The sequence below is a fragment of the Trachypithecus francoisi genome, unplaced genomic scaffold (assembly GCF_009764315.1).
Source record: "Trachypithecus francoisi isolate TF-2019V2 unplaced genomic scaffold, Tfra_2.0 Lachesis_group14, whole genome shotgun sequence".
NCBI lineage: Eukaryota > Metazoa > Chordata > Mammalia > Primates > Cercopithecidae > Trachypithecus > Trachypithecus francoisi.
In genome coordinates this window covers 30,428,897-30,447,925 of record NW_022681459.1, presented here as the reverse complement: position 1 = coordinate 30,447,925, position 19,029 = coordinate 30,428,897, and the positions used below count along the sequence as shown (strand labels likewise).

Below are 19,029 nucleotides of genomic sequence, written 5' to 3'. Positions count from 1 at the left end.
GTGATGTGTGTGACATGGTGTGATGCGTGGTGTGTGGTGTGTGTGGTGTGTGCTGTATGTGGTGTTTGGTGTGTATGTGGTGAGTGCGGGGCGTGTGTGGTGTGGTGTGGTGTGTGTGTGGACTGTGGCCCCCATCCCCATCCCTGAGGAAGGACTCAGACCCCAGTCCCTGTGTATTTAGTCTCCAGTTTCTGGGTGCCAAGCTCAGGCTAAGGGGATTTCCCACGGGCTGGACATCTGGGCTTCGGCCCTGAAATAAGAGTTTTGAGAATGAAGAGTGCGGCGTTGGAACCCTCACCTGTCTTTTAATGAAGGGAGTTGGCTAAGAAGAAACGCCAGGTACTTCCGCGGGCCATCCTGAGGTCAGGATGTGGTCGGTGTGTGTCTGGCCCTGAACAGTCAGACCTGCTGGTGGCCAGAGCTCTGGAAAGCTCGGGACCCCTCTAGTGTCCTAGGCCTTCTGTTTTCTTTCCTGCTCCAGGGGGCGGGACTGGCACATTCAAGGAAGCTTTCAAGAGGGGTTAAAAAGAAGGGGTGTGCTCCAGTCTGCCAGCCTGACGTCCTTCACGGGACCACAGACCAGGAACTGAGGTTCCCTGCGAGGGGTGGACGCTGCCTTCTCTGAACCTCCCCACCTTCTTGAAGGCAAGAGCACCCAGAGGTGTTCACTTTTGGTGTTGGCCTTTGAGCTGGGGCCTGCAGCTGTTTCTCTGAATTCTTCTACTTTGTTTCCTTGTGCTCTTGCCTGGGAAGAATTAAATGAGAATGCAAAGCCCAGAACCTGGCGGAGATGGGATGCCCCAGGCTGGAGTGGGCAGGGCCGCGCTCTCAACCCACTCTCAGCACAAACACTGCCCGTTCTTCACCTCTCCGCGCTTGCTGCCAGAGCGTGTCAAAGACCCCGAAGAATGAAATGACTTCGGAAGAGGAGGCCACACACCCGTGAAACCAGCTGGATCTGCAGCGGAACGTTCTTTACGTGTTTTGGGACATTTGAAAGAATGATGGCGTGCTGCCTTTGTGATGTGCGATCTGAAGATTCCATCAAAGAAAGTGTGTCCTTTGTGTGAAAGTTGTGATTCTTGGCATCTTCGTGGTTTTGGGTCCTGAAAAAATAACACAGGGGCCTTCCCTTGTGGCCTCTGCAACCACGGGAATGTGGGTTTTGGAAGCGGCATTTCAGGCACGTCCAAGTAGGAAATCAGAAGAGGCCTCAGGACTCTGATGTGGGTGGAAGTAACAGCAGGGAGGTCAAGGATGCCTCGTTGGGGATCCTCCAGCACCCCACTGTGGTTTCTCCTGGGGGTCGCTTGGACGTACTGTTGGAGGGCTTTCGTCCCCAACTTTCTATTGGCAGGTCATTTTTCAGAGACAACCCGAAATGCAGCCCTGTGGTTCTGCCTGTTGAGAACCCAGCCCTGAGACTCCAGGGGCAACAGAGAGTCTGAGAAGACCGTAATTTGCAGAAGAATCTCAGGGCGATGCCGGCAGGGCAGGGGTCAGAGCTAGCTGGGACCAGGGTGGGCTGGGCACACTGTCGTGGTGGCTGGTGGTCACAGCTCATGGAAGTCCACCAGGGTGCGTCGCTTTGGGCCTACGAGGGCAGGGTTCTAGTAGCGTGGTCCCCAAGCTTTTGTGAAACCCATCCTTTAACAATCGAAAGAGTTTGCGTGCACACTCCCGATACATGTACACGCATTGAATTCTTTTTTTTTTTTTGAGACGGAGTTTCACTGTGTCACGCGGGCTGGAGTGCAGTGATGCGATCTCAGCTCACTGCAACCTCTGCCTCCCGGGTTCAAGTGATTCTCCTGCCTCAGCCTCCTGAGTAGCTGGAGTTACAGGCACACACCACCACACCCGGCTAATTGGTATATTTTTAGTAGAGACGGGGGTTCCACCATGTTGACCAGGCTGGTTTCAAACTCCTGACCTCAGGTGATCCACCCGCCTCAGCCTCCCAAAGTGCTGGGATCACAGGCATGAGCCACCATGCCCAGCCTGACACATTGATTTTTTAACACTTGTCAAATGGACTAGCTAATGGTAAAATATTACATAGATTGTAGAATATAGGCATCTTAAATACTTTTAAAGATGAGATTTTGAAAGAAGGACAAGTATTAATATTTTCCTCCTGTACCTCCCTGGGGCCTGTGATCCTCCCTTTTGTTTTTGACCCCGGGGCTAGAGTTAGAAGACATGAAAAAGTTTAGCCTCACTGTAAGGACAGGCTTGTTTTTTGTAATTATTGTTAATTTTGGGTCATGGACCTTTAACTTTTTATCATGCATTTTTTCCAATCAAGAACTTGAGAGGGAGCCGTATCGTGGCAGGCCTGTCTGACCTGTAACCCTTCTTCCCTCCTCCGACCCACTGTCCCTCACCCCTCCTCTTCCTGGATTCTTTTAAAGCAACCCCTGACCTTATTTCATCAGAAAAATACTTCAGTGGGTCGCTGTACAGAATAGGGACTCTTCCAAAAACATAACTGTACTACCCTTATCACACCTAAAAAATGAACCACGAATTCTTTGTGATAATCGCTAGCAGTGCTGAAATTTCCCTGGTTGTCTCCTGTCTTTTCAGAGTTGGTTTGTTTGAGTACAAAGTCCAAGGCTCGCTGTGACTCTGAAGTCCCTCTGGAATGCCGAGAGCGTCCATGCCCCTCCCCCATCATTCTCATTTATCTGTTGAAGAAACCTGGTCCTTTGTCCTGTAGAACTTCCGACACTCTGGATTCTGCTGGCCGTCTCTGTAGTGTCATCTACCATGTTCCTCTGTCCCCCAAATCCTGTGGCTCTGATGATGATGGTGAGGTGGTGGAGATGCCCTCACAGTTGGGCCACCCTCCCATCAGGAAACACATCATGTCAGTTGCTCCCTCTGGAGTCCTTGCGAGTCAGGCTTCTTGAGTCAGGACCACCACTGTCAAGGTTGCCACCACCTCCTCCTGACACACACCGCCAGGCTCCACGCTCATGGCCTGGCATCTCACCAGGCTTTTCTTTGCTCTGTCGCCCAGGCTGGAGTGCAGTGGCCGGATCTCAGCTCACTGCAAGCTCTGCCTCCCAGGTTTACGCCATTCTCCTGCCTCAGCCTCCCGAGTAGCTGGGACTACAGGTGCCCGCCACCTCGCCCGGCTAGTTTTTTGTATTTTTTAGTAGAGATGGGGTTTCACCGTATTAGCCAGGATGGTCTCGATCTCCTGACCTCGTGATCCGCCCGTCTCGGCCTCCCAAAGTGCTGGGATTACAGGCTTGAGCCACCGTGCTCAGCCTCACCAGGCTTTTCAATGGACTAGAGTGTGGGGCTGCTCTGCCTGTGGAAAGGGGTGTCCTGCTGCCGGGCACAGGCCCAGAGAGGAAGTGCCAGAAGCTGGGCATGGGAGGCTGGTCCTTGAAGGATTATGTGGGGGCCACTGGGTTGAATACAACCCGCTGCAGCCCTGTGACCTAGAGTGAGTCCCTGTGTGACCGGGTGGGAGGACATCAAGACACAGACTGAGGACAGGGACTTCCCTGGGCTCTCGGCTGGCCCAGTCATCACCAACAGGACCTCGCAGGCCCTTCCCCTCCACGGGCCCCAAGCCCCACCTGTAAGAAGGGGCAGCCCAGCTTGTTTCAGTGAATCCAAGAGAAACACTAGTTTTTGTCCTAGAGGAGAGGCCTGGCATGTCCCTTCGCACTAGTGATCTGGGAGGGAGTGAAGGAGTGGAGCTGATGCCAGAGACCCCACGAAACTACCTTCTTTCCCCCGGTACCTAGAAAGGGCCTGGCTCCCACCACCCTTGGTGAACCGAGAACAGCCACTCAAGAGCATTTTGCAAGGCTTCATTATTTTCTGGAATCCCGGCTGAGAAAAAGCTGGCTGAAGGAATGATCTGGAGAAAAGAGTTGTAGGAAGTGAGAGAGTGTGTGCGTCTGCCTAGAAAATGAATTTACTCTGAAAAATGGGCCCTAGGCCAGAAATAGCAGCTCTCCTGCCCTGGTCACTCCTGTCAGGAGGACAATCTGGTATGTCCTTTCACTCTTAGGGCACCTTTGGCTGCTAGGACTGGTGGGGACCCCTCTACAGGAGGTCGTCGTCCCTCTGGGCTCACCACTGGGCACAGAGCTCCCATGGGCAGGTGGAGTGGACACGGTGGCTCTGCTTTAGGACTTGGGGTCCTGATCAGCTGGCAATGCCCCGTAGTGAAGTCCACCCCTCAGTGAAAGCCAAAAGCACTGGTTGACAGGCAGGCCTGGCTACGGGAGCTGTAGTCATCACACGCCCAGTAAATCACACTCCTGGCACCTCCACGCGGAGTGGCGATTTGTCAAAGCAAATGCAAGCAAATACCCACCCACTGCCGGCCTGGCAGGCTGCCCTGGGTCCAGTGAGGAGTCAGAGAGCTGGGGAGAGCCTGGGCACACTGATGGCTCTGAGAGTCCCGGGCACAGACTGCCCAGGGCAGGTCGCCACTACCTTGGGAGGGGACTCAGGCAGCTGGGAACCCACAAAACTAGATTTGTTCAGAAAATGGCCAAGCCCTTGGCCTCATTATTCTCCTCCTTTCTTTTAAGTTAAAAGACTATTTTTAGAGCAGTTTTCATTTTACCGATATATTGATCAGAGAGTACAGAGCTTCCTATATTGTCTCCCGCTCCCCATAGCGGGCAGAGGCACCAGCCAGGCGCCATGCCTTACGAGCTGTTTCAGCAAAATGCCCCTGGAGAGCAAAGTTCTTTCTGTACAGAAAATGTGCGGTCCCCGCAGAGGGAAATGCTGGGGGTTCACACACTGAAGGGGGCACCCCTTCCTTCCCCGTCCAAGGCGGGTGCATGTGGGCTGGGAGCTGCGTCCCTCCCAGAGATGGGGAGGGTGGCAGTCGCCCCCTGACCCCACCGTGGAGTAGCCCCCGGAGGCGTGGCCATGCAAGGCCCACAGGGGCTCTGTTCAGTCGGCCACTGGGCAAGGCAGGACCGAAGGCCTAGTGGGGTCAGCAGGTCCTGGAGGGCAGGCGAGGTCTCAGGCCTGGCTGGTGCCCCACCCTGCTGCACACAGCCCTGCCTCCAGAGCACAGGGAACCCCTGGGAGCAGTGTGAGGCTGAGCTGGAGACGGAAGTGCCAGAGCCCCGCAGGGCTGAGAGCACAACCATCACTAACCCAGTGTTTCCAGGCTTCAGCCATCTTTTTTTTCCTTTTCTTTTCTTTTTCTTTTCTTTTTTTTTTTTTTTGAGACAGAGTCTCACTCTGTTGGTCGGGCTGGAGTTCAGTGGTGTGATCTCGGCTCACTGCACCCTCCGCCTCCTGGGTTCAAGGGATTCTCCTGCCTCAGCCTCCCAAGTAGCTGGGATTACAAGCACCCACCACTACGCCTGGCTAATTTTTATATTTTTAGTAGAGACAGGGTTTCACCATGTTGGCCAGGCTGGTCTTGAACTCCTGACCTTGTGATCTGCCCACCTCGGCCTCCCAAAGTGCTGGGATTACAGGTGTGAGCCACTGCACCGGGCCTTCAGCCATCTTTAAAATGCTTTTTTCCCCCTCTTTTGATTCAGAGTCTGAATGAAAGTCCAGGCAGTCCAAGGACGAGTAAATATTTAAACAGCAGCTTCCCTTTGAAGATCAGCCCAGAGTGTGGGGTGTGAGATGGCCAGGCCCAGAGTGTGGGATGGATGCCCTTGCTGGCGGGGGCACAGACTCATGGGGGAAGGGACAGGTTAGGACTGGGGGCGGGCAAGGGGGCCCAGGAGGGTTCCCACTCTGCAGGTGGCTGGCCTCTCTCTAAGAGCTGGCTCTACACTTGCCTCCACCCCAGGGAAGGAAATGACCGCCGAAAGGGGTGCAGCGTGGGGGCAGGAGGCGCTGTGGGCAGTGGGCAGTGCTGGGAGATGAAACCAACAGTGGTGATTGCCCCAGAAAGAACTCGGCGCTGCTAAGGCAATGGCGGCCGAAGGAGGCCCCTGACCCGTGAGGAGCGGCCACTGCCTCCAGCCCGGGCCTCCCTCACCTGCGTTTCCCAGTGACTCCGCAGCCCCCTCTGGAGTCTCTCCCCCTGCCCCGCGCCCGTAGGGAGACCCTGGGAAATTGGGCTGGTTATAATTGCAAAAAATAAACCGTCAGTAGCCACAAGATCTTATAAACATAAAAGTAATCTGAAAACCTTATACTTTAGTTAGAGAAAGGGCGTTTGAATATTTCCTGTTTAAGACACAGACCCCCTGAGAAGATATATCAAGGAATTGGGCTGGGTGTGGTGGCTCACGCCTATTATCCCAGCACTTCGGGAGGCTGAGGTGGGTGAACCCAGGAGTTTGAGACCAGCTTGGGCAACATTGCGAGACTCTGTCTCTACAAAAAATTTAAAAGAGCAAAAAACCCCAAAATTAGTCAGGTGTGGTGGCATACTTTAATTTCAGGATGGTGGCCTTCCCTAGAGACGAGCTTTCTTACCCTCCTCTGTCTCAGATGCTTTGGTTGAAGGAAAAAAAACAAAGCCAATCTGAAGAAAGCAAACCAGAGCCGACTCTGCCCGCTCTCTGCAGGCAGCACAGCTGCCTCCCCCGGCATCGCCTGCTCCTTGGAGGCCGGGCCAGGGCTGAAGCACCCAGGCCCGGTGGCCGCCCTGTCCACTGAGGCTGAGCAGGGGCGTCAGGGAGGAAAAGGCCCCTCCACAGACCCCACAACGGCCACCCCAGCCACGTGGGGTCTGTGGAGGGGCCTTTTCCTCCCTGAGACCACGGCCTGGTCTTCCTGCCGACTCTCACCTCGCATGGTCAGCAACCAAGCTGTCCATCATGTGGCCTCGATCCGTGTGGCGTCTTCCAGCCACAGTGGTGGAAAAGACCCAGCTCCGAGAACCCGGCGCTGGCCACGGCTGCCTTCCTGGGTGCCCACCCCACCTCCAGTGCCCGGGCAGCCTCTGCCTAGGAATCCCCGAGTGCCCCCGCTCCATCCCTTCTGGATTTGAGTGACGCTGACCGTGTTCAGGGCTCTGGGCTTCCCATGCTTCTATCTGCCCCACCATCTCCTGCCCGTTGACCCCAATCCCTGGTCTGCGGGCAGCACAGCCAGGGCACCAACCCCAGATGGAGCCGCAGGGAGATGAGAGTCCATAGTGGTGGAGGTGGAGGGCCACGCTATGCTTGGAGGCTGTGTGTGTGGGGGGGACCCACCCTGGCTGGGCAGCATCTCGTGGAGCACCCCCTCGACGCCCCTCCTCCCAGAGCCTAGCTGGGCTCCCCCAGGCCCAGGAGACCAGGAGAAGCCTGAGAGGCCTGGGGACAGTGCAGCCAGCGCTGCCCACACCACAACCTTGCATCCCGGCTTCTGGAACTGAGAGGCGCCAAATGCCAGGTGTTGAAGCTGCACAGTGGTGGCCACTTGGTTCTGTCTGTCCCAGGAAAATGAGTCCAGCGCTCTCCGGAACTTCTTCATCCCGAACTTCTTTCCAGAGCCCTCAGCCCTAATGGGTGGTCCCTTAGGGTCCCCAGCCTTCAGACTCTTAAATTCCTGGTGGAAACCCACAGGCAATAGGGCCAGGCCCAGGCACTCAGCCCTGTGCTGCTCCCACAGTGGGGCTCAGCTAACAGCCAGGGGCAGGTGCGGGGAGAGTTCCAGGGAGCTGGGAGACCGGTGGGAAAATTGCCGCTGGTGGAGGGGCCGACAGGGAAACGCTGTCCATGCCTCTGTCTGGGGGCCGTCAGCTCCAGGGCTGTGAGCCTCGCCAGCCTTTGGCCCCATCACTTGGAAGGTGTTGCTTTTCCTCCAGGGATCTCAGGCCTCGGCATCATGAGGACACCACAACCTGGAAGCACTCCATGCCGTGCTGAGCTGCCCACGATCCAGACCCTAAGAGGGACCGTCAGCAGGTGGCCTCCTGGCTCTTGGGGGTCCACACAGGCCTGTGGTAGCCGTGTGAGTGTCAGCTCCTGCATAGAGCCCTGCCTGACTTCCCAGTAAGAGGGTGCTGCCTCTTGGGGACTCTCAGCCAGACGGGGACCACTGGATGGGGTGGCCACGCTGGCCCCATTGCTCTGGCAGGGATGTGGCATGGTGCCAGCGCTGCCCAGCCACTTCCTCCAGGAGGCTGGGTGCCTCCCTCTGTGGAGGCTGTGGGCTCCCCCACTGCTGTGCTGTTGACCCAGCCCCTCGCTCGCCCTCATTCTTCCACAGGGGAGGCCAGGACCAGAGGCCCCGGCTCCAGGGTGGTGGGCAGGAAAGAGGGAGAGGGCTGAGGGTGTGCAGGGTGGGCACGGGGAGTCAAGCAAGGGAGCCTGCCCAGGACCGGCGCCTGTGAGGCAGGGCTGGTCGCTGGGTCTCGGTCCCCGAGGACTGATTCCTGCTGAATGCTTCAAGCGCCAAGGGTGGATCCCTCTCCTCCCAGCCCGAGGCTGTTTCAGGAAGGAAAGGTCAGGCCCCGACAGGTTCTGCCCAAGGGGAGAGTCCGAGGAGGGGCAGACTCGGCAGGGGGAGCAGGGGACCACTTTCAGTGAGTTTGTGTTCAGAACTCACTCCAGGGCCCTTTTCTTTTGGGGCCAGGCAGGCAGCACCGTGTGGGACATTGTTAGCAAGGAGAGGAGGGGCCCGGGAGAGCTCACAGGGCGTTTGGGGAGCTCCGTAGGCAGAGAGGTCCTGAGGACTTTTGGAAAGGGTAGAACAAGGTCCCAGGCAGGTTTGTGGTAGTTACAAGTGAGGGAGGAGGTGGCCTCCCTGAGCGTAGATGTCTGGATGCATGCCCTAGACCCAGGAGCAGAGGCTGAGAAGGGAAGGGCGGGGGCCCAGGAACCGCACTTGGCAGGGTGGAGGGGGCAGGGGAAGCCACTTGCTGGGGAAACTTCACCGGAAGATCTGGGCTGAGGACACGCGAGTGTGGAAGAAACGGCGCCTCCCAAGTGCCAGATGCTGCCCACTGCCTGCACAGGGTTCACCAGGGGGAGCTTGGAGTTCACAGAGGAAATGCGAGACCCCCACGTGGACAGGGTGGAAAGGGCTTTCTTCAAAGCCAGGATCTTGTCCCCATATCAGCGTCCCAGCTACACGTTGGGAGTGCTTGTTGCCAGGAGGCTCCCCAGTCCCACAGCAGCCCCTCGGCGGCTGCCCTCCAAGGAAGGGGCCTCACAGACACTCTGAAGGCTCCACAGCACATGGGCCAGGGGCCGGACCTACCCCCGGGGCGGCAGGACTGAGCGTGAGCCCGGCCTGGGACACAGCCCCTCTGACTGCGGCCTTGCTGGGGGCCTTCTTGGAGTGGGCAGACCTAGAACCAGGCCTGGGGGTGGGGGCGTGCCTAGATGTGCGTTGGGAGGTCTGAGCCCTTAGTTAGGACTGGGGGCCCTCCTTTCCACTTCCTTCAGTCCCTGGGGTCTGGGGACCTAGCCACGTGTGGGGCCTCCTCGCTGGGATTGGAGAGCTCCTGACAGCTGGGGCTGGGGGCTGGTCCCAGCATCGTTGCTTTTCCCCCAGGAGGACTCGGACGCAGGGTCGCCTTTCCTTCCCATCACACAGAGGGTGGCATCCCCGGATGGGAACTCTGATTATCACCAAACCAAAAGATGGGGAAACCGACAGAGAAGGGGCTGCAAGCAGCTATGGCAGGGCGGTGTGTGGAAGCAGATGGGATGGGCAGACAGAGGTGGGGGCCGGCATCGCTGCCTTCTTGCCCCTCCCAGAGGACCCCAGGCCCCCAGCTCGGGCGCCCCACCCAGGCTGGTAACACCTGCATCTGCTGTGTGGCACCAGGAGATGAATCACTTGCTTTTCAAATTAGAATCTTCCTTGATGTCAGAAATGTTTCTTCTTTACAAGGAAATGGAGGTGAAATTTTTATATGGGAAGGGTAGCTCCCTTGGCGAACTGCAGGGCAGCGGAGGGTGGGTTCGGGGAGCCGAGTGCAGCCTGAGGTGCAGCTTTCAGGCTGGGAGGAAGCAGCTGCTTCCGGCTCCTCAGGACACGAGATGGGGACAGTGTGTGCTTGGCGGGTGGGAGTGACGCTGCCCACCTGCGGGCGTCTCCTGGGGAACGGGGCATGTGGGCTGTGTGGCAGTATGGAGCCCAGAGCTGATAGGAGGCTGTGCCGTCAGGCTGCATTTGACCATTTATGGAGCCAGGCCGCGAGGAGGCCCTGAATTAGAAAGGCATCCAGACCCAGGCTGCAGCCTCAGGCCGGCACCGTCCCCTGCATGGCCCCGGCGCCCCAGCTTGGTGTTATCAGCACACAGAGGTTGAGGCTGTGGCTCCGTCTGGGCTGTTAGCACAGAGAAAAAATACCCAAATACTTGGTAAAGGGCGGGCTTCCTGGCCCCATGGCTGCACGGGTGGCTGGCTTCCTGTGTTTGCTAAGATTTCTTTGAGGCAGTCCCACGGTACAGTCCACTCTGGGTCCCGGCCCTGCGCTGGGCACTGTGCTGAGCGCCTCTGTGGCTTCCGTAATCTAATTTTCACTGCACTCGGAGGCAGACACCAGGCTTCACTTTAATGATGGGGAAGCTGAGTCTCAGGGAAGTGGGGCCTGTGCCAGGGTCCTAGCAGGGCTTCTGGGGTTGCTAGGACCCCCACAGGGCTGGGCAGGGGGTCTTCACGCCAGGCACCCCCCTTTCCCATAGTCCCCCCAGCACCACCCAACATGTGGTCTCCGGTCATCTCGCGCTGTCTCCACCCCTCCCTCCGCTTCTCTGCTGGGGTTGTCCCTGTCGCCTTGCCCTAGACCCTTCTTGTTCTTACAGTCCCAGACGGAGGGCCCTGTGTACCTTGGAGCACACTCTGTGGCCTCTGGCTCTCCCTCCTAAGTCCACCTCCCCGGCCAACTGGGCTGTGTGGTCACTGTCCTCAAGGCCTTGTGTGCCATGAGGGCTCAGAGCCCTGAGCCTCAGCACAGGAAGTGCCACCCAGGCAGCCAACACCTGCTCAGCGGGCAGACGGCCTTGCCCACTCGGCTTTGCTCCCGGGAGCCTCTTGGAGAGGAAGCCGCAGGGAGACGATAGCCCCGGGCAGCCCCAGCTTGCCAGCTCCACATCCAAGGTCCTCCTTCTGGTGTGGGGTTACAGTCTGTTCAAAGCACATGCCCAGAATAACATTTTTGAAAGTCTTTAAAAATGGGGTAAAGCTGACATACCATGAAAGACACAAATCCTGTCTCGTGCTCAGGTCTGCTTTGCATGTCTACACCCGTGTCACCACCATGCGTGTCAGTGAGTCCCCCCAGGAGCACGCCCAGCACCACAGGGAGCCCCTGGTCCCCCCCAGGGACTCCCCTGAGTCATAACCCCGCGGCGACCTCTCCTCTGATCTCCGACTGCCCAGCCTGAGGGGATCTGGGGGACTGTGTTTTGCTGCTGGGGTGCACAGGCCCTTTCTGTTCTTGGCTGTGCAGGAAGGGAGGGGGAGACACCACGGGGTGTCCCTTCCACCGAGGGCGCCGGTGACTCCAGGCTGTCTTTCTGTGGTTTTCATGCTGGCTCCGGTGGGACCTGCGCGCAGCTCTGCCGCCCCGGGGGCAGTGTGAAGCTTTGCTGCTATTTCCCATTGGGTGGGGGTGCCAGTTACCCTCCCCCGCAGCCGTGGGGACTCCCAAGACCTTTGTCATCAACCTTTGCCATCTCAGCCCACCTGGCAGGGGCAGAATAACGTTTGCAGGAAAGTTACAGACTTCCCGTCTGCTCAACTCTGCAGAAGAGGAGTTTGGTGGGGGAGTTTTTCTAGAGTTTTCCCTCGGTCTGGGGCACAGCGTCACTGAAATGCCAGAGCAATCAGGGGCCAGCCCTCAAATGGAGGCCTCGCCTCCCCACCGAAAGGCCAGGCCCGTTCAGGGAAGACCCCGTTCAGAGAAGCCATGAGGGATGTGCGGGCTAGGCGGGGTGGGGCTGAGCGGCCGGGTGTCCAGCAGGGCCTTTGGGAACAGAGGGTGGGTCCTTAGGGAAGGTGGCGGTCACTATCAGCCTGGCAAGCAGTGGAAAGGGGACTTCAGACACGCTCAGGAGATGCAGAACCCCGTCCGTGGGAGAGCTCCCGAGAATTAGGGGCCAGGCTCAGGGGCCAGGCTCAGCTCCCAAGGCTGCCCTGACAGAGGCCACGGGCTGGGGGGGCAGAGAAAGATGCTGAGCCTCTCACGGTTCTAGAGGCTGGAATCGGGGATCAGATCAGGACATCCTCAGGCCCCTGCCCACTCTGGAGGCCCGAGGGGAGGGTCCTCCCTGCCTCTTCCAGCTCCTGGTGGCCCCAGGCATCCTTCTGCCTGCGGCTGTGTGGCTCCAGTCTCTGCCTCCACTGAAACGTGGCTGTCCTCCCTGCGTCTGCGAGGCTGACTTCCCTCTTCTTACAAGGATGCTGTCATTGGACGAGGGCCCACCATACTCCAGTGTGAGCTCACCCTCACTTGATTACATCAGCAAAGACCCTATTTCCAAATAAGGTCACATTCTGACGTTCTGAGTGGACATGAGTTTTTAGGGGGGCCTGTTCAGCCCAGGACAGTATGTGGTTTAAGAAAGGGACTTCCCCAGAATGATCTGCCTGCCATCTGCATCCAGCTGCAGACCCTGGTTCCTGCCGTCTGGTCAGGGTTGGCCCTGGGTGAGCTGGAACCCTCTGTCCCTGCACCCCCAGCACTCCCACCCAAAAGGAACTTCGGGGACAGATGCCATGGCTTAGGGTACCCATGGGGTCTTCAGAGGCTGAGCTGGTGCCCAGCTTGTTTCCTCCCTCATAGATGCAGCCAGGCAGTGAGCGGCTGACGGATGCCTCAGTGTCCCATGCAGCGCAGCCTCGCAGAGCGGGTGGAGGCCAGCCCCGCAGGAGAACCACCTGTCCCTGCCCACAGTGGGACAAACCTCAGCACCGAGTGTGTCCAGAGATGCCAGCGCCTCTCAGATGAAGTGAGTTGATGACTGTTAAATGTAACAATAAAAACGGTCTTGTATTTGGTATATCTTTCCTTTTTCGTTTTATTTTTGTCGCTGTTCTTTTTTACTCTATTTTGCAAAAGTTAGCAGTCGGCAGGGTGCTTCCCCCGGCTGGCTGGAGAAGCCCCATGTACCCAGCCTTGTCCCAGGTCCTCTGAGCCCCGACGCCGCCTCGCTACGGTGCTGTGCCCTGACCCCAGTGTGGGAGGGGCCATCAGAGCACATGTGCCTTCTATGTGGTGAGGGGGGCATTATCTTGGGGATGCAACTGCAATAATCAAGAAACTTACAGATATTTAGGATAAATTAACTGAGAACGCGTGCACTCACCAGCATGGCCACCTGCTCTCACCCGGGGCATGCCTCCAGCCCTGGCTCTGCCCCCCTAGTTGGTGGAATCATGGAAGCAGGGGAGGGGGTGGTCCCCGGCACGGGTTTGTGCCATGGAGACGCCTGCACATGCCAGGACACTTGCACGGAATGTTCCCGACGCTCTCCCATCTCCAGGGCTGTGTGTAAGAGTCAGTGACAGAACTGTACACAGTGTGCAAGAGACAACTGCCCTCATTGCCACCTTGAAGGGCAGCCTGGACACATACCATCGAGGGACAAGGAACTTGCTGATGGTAGAAGGCGTCATGCCACATGCTTCGGTCTGTATACAGTCCAAATCCAGCTATGTGGCATGCAACATTGTCCAGGGGTTCACTGCACATGGCAAAGATGTCCTAGAGGGTAAGGGTGACAGACGCCTGTGCAGGAGGGAGGTTGCCTCTGGGGACCCTGGGGGAAGCAGGAGGGATGTGTTCCAGCTTACCTGGGTGCCCATCTGGCCTCTCTCTGCCCAGAGTCCGCCCCCATGGCAGCAGACATGGGACGGGGTCCTAGGCCAAGGAGCACTCCACCCAGTGGGGCGTGGGGACTTCCCTCCTCTCAGGAGCTCAGAGTGAGCGGGGCCCCAGGGACCAGCATGCAGCTTTCATCCCCAGCCACGGTCTGCTTCTGGCCCTGCCGGGACTTGGGGCTGCCTGCACATTAAATGACCTGGGTTTGTGTCCTGGTAACTCAAGACTGGGAGAGCTGCCACCCTTGCGGGTCACGGCTGCAGGAAATCAGGCCGTCCCCCAGGTCTAGGTGGGTCTGCCAAAATGCCCTGAGAGGCACGGCCTCGAGGTCAGCACCAGATGGGGCTACTCCTCCTGCCCCTGTGCCCAGATCAATCAGCCGCCCCCACTGGAAGGGGACACTCTCCCCGCTGGGGTCCGGAGCCCACTTCGGGCTCCCTCCCCACCCAACAGTGGCTCCCTGGAGACTGTGGATGCCCCACCCGTGCCCTCTGCTCCACTGCCGGGACCATCTTTGCTCTCAGGGACTGTGGAAGCCGGTAGAGAGGGGCACCCCGTCAACCCTAACCCTAACCCCTCGAGAGCCAGAGCTTTGGGCTCACTGTCTCCCCCAGAGGAAACCTCGCTGGGGCCACAGGAGGCGCGGGTCTCTGTTCCTCAGGGCCCCGGGGGACTCCTGCAGGCAGCAGTGTTTGCTCTGTAGGGCCTGCAGGGTCAGGCAGGGAGGCAGAGGCGACCACAGGTAGAGGCAGGTTAAAGGACAAGGATTCTGAACATGCCGGGGCTGGGTCCAGGCACCATCAGAGCCAAGTCACCGGCTCCCTCGGGGAGGACAGAGCTGTGAGGGTTTCGGGGCTGAGTCACAGGTGGGCTGGGGTGGAGGGCAGGGGAGGACGACACCCCACCCTCACCAGGTGAGGACCCTTCGGGCCGACAGGCTTCCAGCCAGTGAGGGCACAGAGCAGAGGGAGTGCGGAGGGGCTGGTGGGTCATGGCGGGGGTAGGGTGGAGGTATTGGCTGCGCCGCTGCAGCAGGCATCGCCCCGGAATGTGCTGGAATAACAAGCAGAGGCGGCATGGAGCAGGATGGAGGGCGGAAGTGCGGAGATAGGAGTGTGTGATCCTGGGTGGAGGCGCTGAGGGCTGGCCGGCGTCTGGAGCCTCCCTGAGGCTGGATCTGGGGGCTCTGGGGGAGCCTACCACAGGGGGCCCCAGGTCACAATAAGGGGCAGCTCAGACCGGGGTGGGGGCCCCCAGGTCGCCCAGGAGTGGAAGTGGCTCGTGATGCTGTGGCTGCTGCGCTGTGCGGGGCTCCTGGTCCTGCTGGCCTCCGGGCTACGCGTGGCCCACTCGCCCCTGCAGCTGCCACGCCTCCCTCAGGGCTCCTGCTGCAAGGCTGGGCTGGAGAGGCCTGGGAATCCCAGCGGGCAGGGAAGCCGGGCCCAAGGGGGAGCAGCATGCTGGGTCAGGAGACTGGTCAGGGGCCCAGCCGGGCCTGGAGGCCAGCGGGCAGGGGCTGGCAGGGAGTGGGCAGGGTGCCCGCCACTGCGAGGACCACCATGGAAGACTGTCTGGGTTGGGTTTGCTGCGGAGGCTCGCCAGCAGTGTTTTGACTCCAAGCAGGTTTCAGAGTGTGAACGGCCCCCGAGTCATCTGCTGGGTCCCTCTGCCAGAGGGTTTCTCAAAGACAGATGGCCACACGCGGAAGCCGTCGGCGGCGTGTGGGCCCAGCGATGACGGGGGTGCGAATCCCGCTCTGCCTCCCTCGGCGGCGGCAGGCGGTCTCTAAGTCCTCTCCCGTGTTCTCACTGTACCCTAGAAAGCAAAGCCCGAGTTCCTCAGCGTGCTGCGGGGGCGAGTGGGCAGAGCCAGGCCTCCCTGCAGGCGCACACAGCTGTCCCTGTGCCTCCATGAGCGGGATGCTGGCAGGAGCCCTCACCCACGCGGCCTCCCAGCCTGAGCCCCCATCCAGGCGGCCTCCGCACCTGAGACCCCACACAGGCAGCCTCCCCACCCAGCCCCGCACCCAGGCGGCCTCCCGACCCGTCCCCACACCCAGGCGGCCTCCCCACCCTGGCCTCCTGACCTCATGGAGCTGGGCTTGGCCCCAGGAGGGCCTTGCAAAGGGCACTTTGCATGGAACCTGAACCTGGCCTGACTTTGCCTCCATGGTTTTTGGGTTGAACAGCAGGGAACGGCTCAGGGGGAGAGGCCGGCTGAATTCCTCCACGGGATCCGAGGGGCTGTGCAGACACGGTCCGTGACTGCGGGTCCTCCGTGGAGAAAATCAGTACCAAGTCGGAGCGAGTCCCCAGGGCTCACGTGTCACTCTGCACCCGGAAGGAACTTTCTGGAAATGGGATACATCCCTGCAGAGTGGGACTCAGGGGCTCTTTCCTGTCGCTGTGCAGAAGGCGAGGTCTCAAGGGAGAAGATCTGGAGGCTGGGAACCTGCCTGGGCCTGGGTCCCCTCTCAGGGCTGAGGAGCCCCGAGCCCAGCGCCCACAGTCGCTGTAGCCAACCTCACAGGTCCCACCTCCTCCTGCCTGGCCATGCTTTTTGCCCGTGTGGGCTGCAGCCAGGGCCTGGTTGCCACCCGCCCCAATGTGGCCCTGAGGCCAGTCCTGTGCTAGCCTGTATTGACACGCTGGCTCACTCAAATCGATTCTTGTCAAAGGCGTTGTGGAAAGAACAGCTTTCAAAATAGAGCCGAAGAAGACGTGGGCTTCCGCTGTGAGAGCCCGGGTGCTGGCCGGCTGCCAGGGCGTCTCCTCTCTCTGCGGCCGGGCATGGAGCTCCACCAGCAGCTCCTGGCTATTGCAGGGCTGTGAGATGTTTTTGTTTGTTCAGCAGGAAGGTCTAGAGAAAGGGGCTGAAGGGGACGCCTGAGCGTCCAGCCTCAGAGAGGAGGCCAGGACCGAGGCCTGGATTCATTTCTAATGGGTCCTGAGGACAAGCACATGGAACCGGCTGTGTTCTGGCTGCAGACGGGCCTGGGAGTGCCCTGGCTGGCATAGGAACAGGCAGGCTGCGGGGCAGAGCACAATGGACCTTCTGCCTGGGTGGAAGGGGCTGGTGTGCGGCTCCACGCCCTGGAGTCCCCCTCCCAGCCCCTCAGCCCCCATCCCAGCCCCTCAGCCCCCATCCCAGCCCCTCAGCCCCCCTCCCAGCCCCTCAGCCCCCATGCCACCCCTCAGCCCCCATCCCAGCCCCTCAGCCCCCATCCCAGCCCCTCACCCCCATCCCAGCCCCTCAGCCCCCATGCCAGCCCCTCAGCCCCCATCCCAGCCCCTCAGCCCCCCTCCCAGCCCCTCAGCCCCCATGCCAGCCCCAGCCCCCATGCCAGCCCCTCAGCCCCCATGCCAGCCCCTCAGCCCCCCATGCCAGCCCCTCAGCCCCCCTCCCAGCCCCTCAGCCCCCCTCCCAGCCCCTCAGCCCCCCTCCCAGCCCCTCAGCCCCCATCCCAGCCCCTCAGCCCCCATGCCAGCCCCTCAGCCCCCCTCCCAGCCCCTCAGCCCCCCTCCCAGCCCCTCAGCCCCCATCCCAGCCCCTCAGCCCCCATGCCAGCCCCTCAGCCCCCATGCCAGCCCCTCAGCCCCCATCCCAGCCCCTCAGCCCCCCTCCCAGCCCCTCAGCCCCCATGCCAGCCCCTCAGCCCCCATGCCAGCCCCTCAGCCCCCCTCCCAGCCCCTCAGCCCCCCTCCCAGCCCCTCAGCCCCCCTCCAGCCCCTCAGCCCCCATGCCAGCCCCTCAGCCCCCATGCCAGCCCCTCAGCCCCCCTCCCAGCCCCTCAGCCCCCCCTCCCAGCCCCTCAGCCCCCATCCCAGCCCCTCAGCCCCCCTCCCACCCCTCAGCCCCCATGCCAGCCCCTCAGCCCCCATGCCAGCCCCTCAGCCCCCCTCCAGCCCCTCAGCCCCCCTCCCAGCCCCTCAGCCCCCCTCCCATCCCCTCAGCCCCCATGCCAGCCCCTCAGCCCCCCTCCCAGCCCCTCAGCCCCCCTCCCAGCCCCTCAGCCCCCCTCCCAGCCCCTCAGCCCCCATGCCAGCCCCTCAGCCCCCCTCCCAGCCCCTCAGCCCCCCTCCCAGCCCCTCAGCCCCCCATGCCAGCCCCTCAGCCCCCCTCCCAGCCCCTCAGTCCCCCTCCCAGCCCCTCAGTCCCCCTCCCAGCCCCTCAGCCCCCCATGCCAGCCCCTCAGCCCCCCTCCCAGCCCCTCAGCCCCCCTCCCAGCCCCTCAGCCCCCATGCCAGCCCCTCAGCCCCCCTCCCAGCCCCTCAGCCAGCCCCCTGTGGTGGCAGTTTCTCTTCTTGCCAAGACCTTGGACGGAGTCTGCACCCATCCCTGCATGCTGCGGAGACAAAACTCACAACCAGATACTCAGGAAGGGCCAGGGTCCTGCCACCTGCGCGTTAGACCCTGAGAGTGACGTTTGCTCTTTGATCCTCTGGTCCTGTGCGCTCTGGGGGCCTCGGCCTGGGGTGGCAATGTGGATCCTTCCCTGTCCGAGACAGTGTGATTTTCAGACCAGCAGAGAAGGAAATGGCCGGTGGCTTTCCTGTGGGGGTCCACCCACCCTTGATACCGTCATGGGCCACGTGTCTCCCCCAGATCTGTATGCTGCAGCCCTAAGCCCAAGTGCCTCCTCAAGGGACCATACTTGGAGATGGGGTCCTCGCAGAGGTGGTTAAGGTAACATGAGGCTACTGGGGTGGCCCTGGCCCAATCTGCCTGGTGTCCTTATACAGAGAGGAGATGAGGACACAGGTCCACACAGAGGGGTGACCTTGTGAGGACAGCAGCAGGAGACAGAGCCAAGGACAGAGGCCTCAGGAGCCAGTGGTGCCACACCTTGACCCGGGATTCCGCCTCCTGAATAGTGAGAGAGCTGTGTCTGCTGAAGCCCCCAGGCTGGGGGACTTGCTACAGCGACCGGGACCTCACACGATAGTCACAGGACGTTACAGCTGACAAAGTGAGCTCCCTCCTTGGACACGCTCCTCCCAGCATTCCGGTGAGGTGGGGGCTGGCATGTCACCCCCACTCTGGATGAAGAGGCCGCATCAGGCGGGTGGGCACAACCAGCCCCCCAGCTCACTGTGGGCTACGGCACAAGTTCATTGCCTGCACTTCGGGGTGGGCACTCACTTGCCCCTGTTCCAGCCACCATGCCTGCCGTGGCTGCCTCCTCACCAGGGCCTGTGACTATGAGGCATTGGAGGAGGAGGTGCTGGGTGGAGACACCACAGAGACTGAGGGTGAGACTGGAGGAGGGAAGCCCCCATTTCTTCTTGAGAGCCCTGCGG

At 60.4% G+C, this 19,029-nt stretch overlaps 1 protein-coding gene and 2 long non-coding RNA genes across 3 annotated transcripts; all 3 read right to left on the bottom strand.

Annotated features, from left to right (window-relative positions):
- Positions 1-290: 290 nt before the first annotated feature.
- LOC117095855 lies at positions 291-955 on the bottom strand. Its single transcript, XR_004442211.1, has 2 exons — positions 867-955; positions 291-745 (listed from the first exon to the last, which is right to left on the bottom strand). It is a non-coding gene; the product is annotated as an uncharacterized LOC117095855 (long non-coding RNA).
- Positions 956-12,905: 11,950 nt separating this feature from the next.
- On the bottom strand, positions 12,906-15,751 carry LOC117095856. The gene is made up of 2 exons (XR_004442212.1): positions 14,212-15,751; positions 12,906-13,912 (listed from the first exon to the last, which is right to left on the bottom strand). It is a non-coding gene; the product is annotated as an uncharacterized LOC117095856 (long non-coding RNA).
- Positions 15,752-15,806: 55 nt separating this feature from the next.
- LOC117096698 lies at positions 15,807-16,853 on the bottom strand. The gene is given in 3 exon segments (XM_033234127.1): positions 15,807-16,289; positions 16,291-16,487; positions 16,490-16,853. Coding segments are annotated over 3 exon segments (486 nt in total). The 5' UTR covers positions 16,692-16,853; the 3' UTR covers positions 15,807-16,202.
- Positions 16,854-19,029: the final 2,176 nt, after the last annotated feature.